Genomic DNA, 7,429 nt, shown 5'->3' with positions numbered 1-7,429 from the left:
AACCGCGGGGGATCGTTAGGCGAACACCTGGAAATTCCTGCGTACCCTGGAAATTGTGTAAATCCCCGCGATTAGAGGCAGAAACGCTGTTCCAACCGTCGCCGCTCGAGAAATCGTTGGAACACGAAATTCTCAATTTTCAACAAGACGTTTCATTCTTCAAATTATTATACCTCGGTAATAAGTAATCGTCGGACGATCTTCTTTCGCAACGCGTAATTCATTTTCTGCTAACTGAGATATCTCCGCGGCTCGTTATTACCTGGCAAGGTGTTAACGTTCGATACGTTATAATTACATAAAGACGAATCGTACAACGGTCAACGCGCATCCATTTTGAAGCTTGAAATCTCTGCTTTCGCGGTGCGTTGTTTATTTGTTGCCGAGATTTTCTCGCGCGATTCGGTAAGTGCGAAACTGGTTTCTCGATTTTTCTAGACGATGGTTCTGGTTAAAACGTCTCTAGAAACGACAAAACATTTTGTTTCCAAATACGACTACCACGGATTTAAAGGCCGAAGCTTCCTCTTTGCAACCATGCCGAAAAACTTCATGTACGATTTTTTGTTCGGCGATGCTGCAGCGAAGGAAGCGCCGCAGACTGAGAGTCTTCTTTCATTCGCGTGTTTGATACTCGGATCCGACGGTGGCATCGTCTGCCATTGTTACGGTCAGACCGGTTAACAATTACGGTTTTCACGGAAGTGCGAACTGTGTCACCGTGGCTAGACGTTTCCCATGGCGAAGACGAAACGGTTGAAGAGGGTCAAACAAATACGGTAGAGACGTCGCGATTTTCCTCGGCGTTCGATCAGCGCCGCTGAGAAACAGCGAGAGCGTATTATGTCACAACTGCTGGTTGCAGTGGCAAGGTAGAGCCAGGCCGTGAACCTAAGTAAGCGCAGCAGCCGCGCCGCGCAGGCACGTTGCATGGTCGCACGTGACTGGTTAGGCGAGCTATTTTCTGTCGAACAATGGAATTATTCTCTCTGGAACGGGTAAAGGGGCGGGCAAGAACAAAAGATGAGCACAGGGTTCACGAAAGTTCTATTAACGAATGTTTCGGATAGTTTGCACTCTCGGATGATTATTATAAATTTTTTGGTATACCTGGACATGGTATAACAATCCTCTAAATAAGAAATGCAACGAGTATAGGAAGTATTAGAAAATAAAATTGTTGAAAACCTTGCGGATCGACTGAAGCATTCTTGCTTTTCAAGGGACTGTTAAATAAATGTCAGTGCTAATAATAGCGTTGGAATTAGAGCAACTCGAGATCAGTATTTAAAATTAAATCTAAAATATTTACGAAGTTGAATGTGAAATTTGCAATTTACAATTTTATCATTCCGAATTTTTGATACGAAATGTTGCAGTCGAAGGTAAATCCAAAATAAAATTTGTTATTTATAATTAAGTTTGAAACCTATGGTATACATATATAGTATACGTATTCATAACTATAGCTAGTTAAAAATAAGTTTAAAATGATATGAGCCGTTCAGTGCACACATCGACTAACTCCATAAAACAAAAAGTCGAGAAACGCGATGAAATGATGTACATTGATTTTTAAAATTCCTGTTATAACATAGATTCACATATATAATGTAGAATGAATAAATGCAGATATAGCTTTCATTTAACGTATAATTTAATGTATAAAATTAATATTATTTAATGTATAAAATTAACAAGAAAGAATAGCCAAAAAGAAAAAAAAAAATTTTGCCGTTTAATGGTGTTAATCTTTATTATTCAGGAAAGTTATTATAAATATAAAAAGTTATGACTATACCAAGTGCTTTGACACTTAAATTTAAGATTTTTCAAAAAGTGGAGTTAATCGATGTGTGCACTGAGCGGCTCATATGTGACATTTAAGGTGAGTTCAAAATAAAATGTGATATTTGAAAGTGATTTTGAAATTAAAATTTGATATTTGAAAGCGAGTTTTAAATAAAATATGACATTTAAAAATGAGTTAAAAATAAAATATAGCGTTTGGAATGGAACATTGATTAGGGGATGATTCACAGTGCTATTAACGATTTCGCGTGGAAGAACGAATCAGGCTGGGAACAAGTATACTAACACCGAAGGCGTTGATTAAGCGTTCAGGACGAATTCACCAAGAAAGCAATTAAACGTCTGGTTAGTCCTCGCGGCCGTACATAAAATCTTCAACCCTTAAATCCAATTAAGAGCGAGGGGACCCTACAGTTGGATCGTGTACGGAATCAGTGCGATAAATAATCGCTACTGGCACGGCACCCCCGCGGGGATTAAACTGGCCTACGGTATGTATCATGCTGAGTATTCCATGGCCGTGGTGCCTTCCATTCGAATTTCCGCCGATGTAACCTTAATTCGACTCGACGATGGAAAAATTACAATTACGCCAAACTGTAGCAGCGACATTAACAATCCCAACACCGTCAGCCAATTCTTACAACTTAACCCCACCTTACAAAAATTTTAATCAACAACCGTCGACAATCTACAAAAGAATAACAGTAGAAACATTCTCCAAATTTAAATATTAACATTATTATAAAAATCTGGATAGAATTCGTCAATACCTTACGAGTGGTCGCTTTTATTGTTAAATAACATTGTACATATCAGGTCGCTCAAAAATTTAAACAACACTCTCAGTGCTGCCAAGCTTCAGAAGCTTCTCCTATCTCTTCTTATAAAAATTCATTCTTACAACATTTCGCATTTTAGTTGACTCATTTCTAATGTATAAATAAATAAATATATATATTTTTATCGATTCTTTAGTGGCGTAATAATAAGGACGATGAATAAATAATTGGTTACGGTAGTTTATAAATAATTGGTCGCCCGCGACGTAAAATATGGGTCGATGATCGACGATGACACGGACGATAGTTGGAGGCCAGGTCGGGATTTAATTAGTTTCGCGTTTTGCGGCGTGATTTGTTCGACCCGCAACCACGGCAATCGTCATCGCTGCTGGACGCGTCCGAGCAGTCGCAATCTGAACAACCGCAGGACGAAGAGGATCGTTCTAAAATGAAACAAAGATTGTTCAATCACTTTGTCGTCCTAATAAATCTTATATGCCAGCGGAGCCGGTTCAGGGGGGGGGGGGGGGGGGGGGGATGACCAATTGCTGAACCGGTTTCTCTTCGGTCTTAATTAATGTTATATTTACCGTATACGATACGTTAAATCTTTTTAATTCGAAAATAAAAGAATCTGACTCCACTGGTTCGGGTCTTCAAAAATTGATAGTTCTCCGATAATTCACTCGACTAATATTTAAATAAATTCTTAAAATGTTCATGTTAATTCATATACATTTTATATCGTTCAACGTATTTACAAGATGAAGTTTTCATTGTAATTTCTGTTTCTAAAGGATTGCTCCTTTAATCAATTATCAAATCATTTTACAAAACAACTTCGTATAGAATAAATAGAACGACAATCTTCCGATAAATACTTTAAAACCCGGAAGTTTTAAACACCGATCGGAACAACAATATTTAGCAATTAAATACTCTATGAAATAATTATACTCTTCTTAAATAATGCTCCGTAAGAATACAGAAATTAATAGCAAGTAACATCGATCATATGTGACGGGTCTAAAATAAATCATCCGGTTCAAAGCATTAACAAATAAATATAACAAAGAATAAAGTAAATGATAACTAATTAGCAAGAAGCATCTTAAATAAAAATTTATCCGCATATCGACAGACACTCAACAACAGAATCATTACGGCTATGGTGAAAATTTCAAACAGGGCCACAGCAGCATCGACAATGTACCCAAGAACTAAAACCAATGAAAGGACGATTCATGGAGAAAAGATACCGACTATGGTAGATGAAACGAATTGGGAAACGTAGTCGAATAAATGGGGTAGTACTCACTCGTTCGACGAGCCGGCTTCTTCCTCGAGGTTTTCTTCGCGTTGCTCGGCGATTTCGCTGGTTTCGTGGTCTTCTTCGGGGCCTTCAAGGACTTAGAGGTTTGCACGGTCCGCCCTTTAACCTTTCCCTTGCCCTTTCTCCTCTTCGGTGGACTGTCGCAGTCGTAGCAATCGCAATCGTACGAGTCGCACTCGGAACAGAAGGAGCTGCTGCCCGAGGACGAGTAAGACGACGAATCTGACGACGAATCTGACGAGTACGACGAGCTGTCGGAGTAGCTGCCCAAGTCGCAGCACGCGCTCTTACGGCGAGAGGTCGATTTCCCTGTCGATTTTTTCGTTGCCGGCCTTCTACAACAACTGTAATGGACGCAAATGTAACACGTCCACACGTTCGAACTGTGCTTCTTAACGTAAACCGTTGACTGTTCGGGGTCGGAAGGACGAAAACAAAATGTCGGTACGGTGTAATTAGATTCGTATTTGCGCCACGAGGCATGTTCGAATTAATCATTTTATATAGAATATAATAGAATATAATGATGTTAATGAATTATATTTTATATAGAATATGGTAAAATATAATGATATTAATGAATCATATATTATATGGATTATAGTAGAATATAATCATATTAATAAATCATATATTATATAGAACATAGTAGAATGTAATCATATTAATGAATCATATTTTATATAAAATATAGTAGAATATAATCATATTAATGAATCATATTTTATATAAAATATAGTAGAATATAATCATATTAATGAATCATATAGTCTACGTATATAGATCCATGTTAATTCCTTCATCGAATTGTTCGACTGCGTTTCATCTTTGTTCGAACAACCTGCTATTTCAATCTTGATCAAGCAATTTACAAGCTCCTTCTTAACCCTTAATAACCTAGAGTTTCAATTTTGATACCAATCTTTTAAACCGAATGTTCACATTACTATTAGTTTTTTTTATAGGTTGGCTGTACGTATTTTACTGTTGTATAATATTCCTTCCAACGAAATTAAAAAAAAAAATCTAATGTCATTATTGTTTTATTTTATCTATGACATATTACTTGCGCGGCAAAGTGAACAAGTAAACACATTTTACTAAAAGTTTTGTTGAATACAAATTTGATATATTTTCTTTTTCTGAAGAATATAAATACTTTTGAGGTAAGTGAATATATTATTTTCGCTATGATATAATTATTTTTTATATATCTGATTTCTTTATGGCCTTAATGCCTGAAGTATCAAAATTGATACCTGGTTTTTTTTCTAAATAAATATGTAAAATAAATATTGTGATTTTTTTAGCTATTTTTCCCTTCATCTAGACCCTCAAGCAAACACAGTAATATTAAAAAAAATCACTTTCGTAAATCAGGCTACTAAGGGTTAACCGATACAAGAAATAATTATAAAGGTAATATGAACAAATACCGTCGTTTAATTTCAAGGAATAATTGCCTAAAATCTGTCGACTCTCACCTCATTTTACCGATGTGTCTGCTTAATCGGCTCAGCTGAAATATTCTCCCGTCTTCGGCGTCGATTAAACGATCTACACCTGCTCTCCGCTGTTCAATACCATGTCACGCGACTTTCGAATTTCAAATTTTACGAAGCTCGAGATTATAAGTTTCGATGCTCGTTTCTCGCTATCTGTTGCCCAAATGTTTCCCGCGAGCCGCACTTTCGGTTTTTGTAGAAACGGCTTCTATTACTTCTGGGGTTCACCTTCCGGCAACCGTTTTTATCCTTTGTGTACAGTACGCTGTACACGGCGATCGAATCGTTCGAGCGATTTCGACTCTAAACAGAGAATATTTCCAACGACCGCGTCGGTTTCAAATTCTCTTCGATTTTAAACGTATTCCGGAAAGTCCGAGATCACAGGACTCGGCATTGTCAATAAATAATTGAGTTTCTTTGATTAGATACGATCAGTTTTAATCGGACAAGGGTGTTCGAAGTTTCTTAACCCTTTGCACTCGAAGCCATGTTAACTATAAATCTAAAATAATTTTTCTAGCATGTAGTATTACCATTTTACGTGACAAAATGTATTTTATGCGCATAAAATTGGTTCAACATTTTTACAGTTAACAATCTTTTAAATCTAAACTTTGTTAGTATAAAAATTATTTCGGTACGTGATAGAACGATTTTAGTGGTGTCTCAGAGTCACCACGCGAGTGCAAAGGGTTAAAAATTAAGGGTCGCCTTATTAAAGGAATTATTAAATCGTGCGCGCTGTCTCGAGGGAAAAAAGTCCGTGTTACGGGTCGTTATGCAATCCGAGCGTTGACGCAATTCAGATCGGATCAACCGGCACAGAACCGATCCCTGGGAAATCTTGAATTACACGTTTTATATGTATCGACCTCACTCGGGGAATTGAAAGGGCGACAGGCTCTTACGGTAATCTCTCTCTCTCTCTCTCTCTCTCTCTCTCTCTCTCTCTCTCTCTCTCTCTCTCTCTCTCCCTCTTTCTTTCTCTCTCTTTCTAGCTATCTATCCACGTATCTTTCTTCACGATTATGGCAACACGCCGATCGGCCTTGCTCTTCCTGCGAGTTCCCACTTGTCTCTATGTATTTCAACCTCTTCAGGGATATTGAAGGGAAGGATTCTTAAAATTACGATTATTTTAAGTGCAAAGAAAATGAGAATCAGTTGGAAAATTATTTATTGCAGAATACTTCAGCAATGCGGAAAGAAACCTCGCCGAATGAAATCGGTGATAAATAAGAAAGGAACAATTAAATAGATTGTTCCCTGTTATAGAAATTTATCCCTGAAGAGGTTAAGTGTTACACCAATTTGTAGTATTGAGATCTGTAAAGAGCAAGACCTGTATTCATAGTATTCGAGAGAATGTCTTCAATTTGAACCGCTTAACCTTCTTAGTGCCGGGCGAAAAAGCCAAATTTCACGGTTTTATTAGGGTTTGGAAAAAGGCTGATAAAAACGAAACGAAAAGCAATATTTACGTAATTCAAAAAGAAGTGTATTAAGGACGAAACTGAGAATGAAACGGTGACACCAATTTTTCTATATTCATTGGAAATTGCATAAATAACAAAGGTATAAGTATAAGGCAGTTTTCGCTACTGCAGCGCGGGCCTATATATCGGCCTCCGGCACTAAAAGGGTTAAGAAAGCTCGGCAGGACACGTAAGCTAGATAAATTTAACAGAACGACGCTTGAAAAGAATAGATTTCAAATATCAGAAACGCGAGGAAATGCATTCGAAAATTTAGGAATTGAGTAACCCGTCTGTACAATAAATCAAAATCTATGCAACCAGCATCGTTCAATATCGATCGATCAAAGGCTGTGATCGAGGCAGATACAATCTCGCGGATGAAAGACTATAATTCCTTTTTCTTTTCATTTCTGATAAGTATATCTGCAATCTGTTACAAAATAACAGTAAGCAAGAACTGTTATTTAAAGGATTAAACGACAACTGTACAGCGATTAACCCCTTGCACTACGA

The 7,429-nt window shown here is 37.3% G+C and overlaps 1 protein-coding gene across 1 annotated transcript; it reads right to left on the bottom strand.

Moving 5' to 3' along the window:
- Positions 1-2,582: 2,582 nt before the first annotated feature.
- On the bottom strand, positions 2,583-5,588 carry LOC144475044 (uncharacterized). Its single transcript, XM_078190568.1, has 3 exons — positions 5,415-5,588; positions 3,916-4,274; positions 2,583-3,040 (listed from the first exon to the last, which is right to left on the bottom strand). The coding sequence occupies exons 1-3, from the start codon at positions 5,417-5,419 to the stop codon at positions 2,925-2,927; spliced, it is 480 nt and encodes a 159-aa protein (XP_078046694.1). The 5' UTR covers positions 5,420-5,588; the 3' UTR covers positions 2,583-2,924.
- Positions 5,589-7,429: the final 1,841 nt, after the last annotated feature.

Source organism: Augochlora pura, chromosome 9, assembly GCF_028453695.1.
Source record: "Augochlora pura isolate Apur16 chromosome 9, APUR_v2.2.1, whole genome shotgun sequence".
Taxonomy (NCBI): domain Eukaryota; kingdom Metazoa; phylum Arthropoda; class Insecta; order Hymenoptera; family Halictidae; genus Augochlora; species Augochlora pura.
This window is presented reverse-complemented; position numbering and strand designations above follow the sequence as displayed.

Bases quoted from the DNA above. Each gene is read 5' to 3' on its own strand.
- LOC144475044 (XM_078190568.1), bottom strand. The intron at 3,041-3,915 runs GTGAGTACTACC...GTTTCATTTTAG, and splicing joins GAAGCCGGCTCGTCGAACGA to AACGATCCTCTTCGTCCTGC.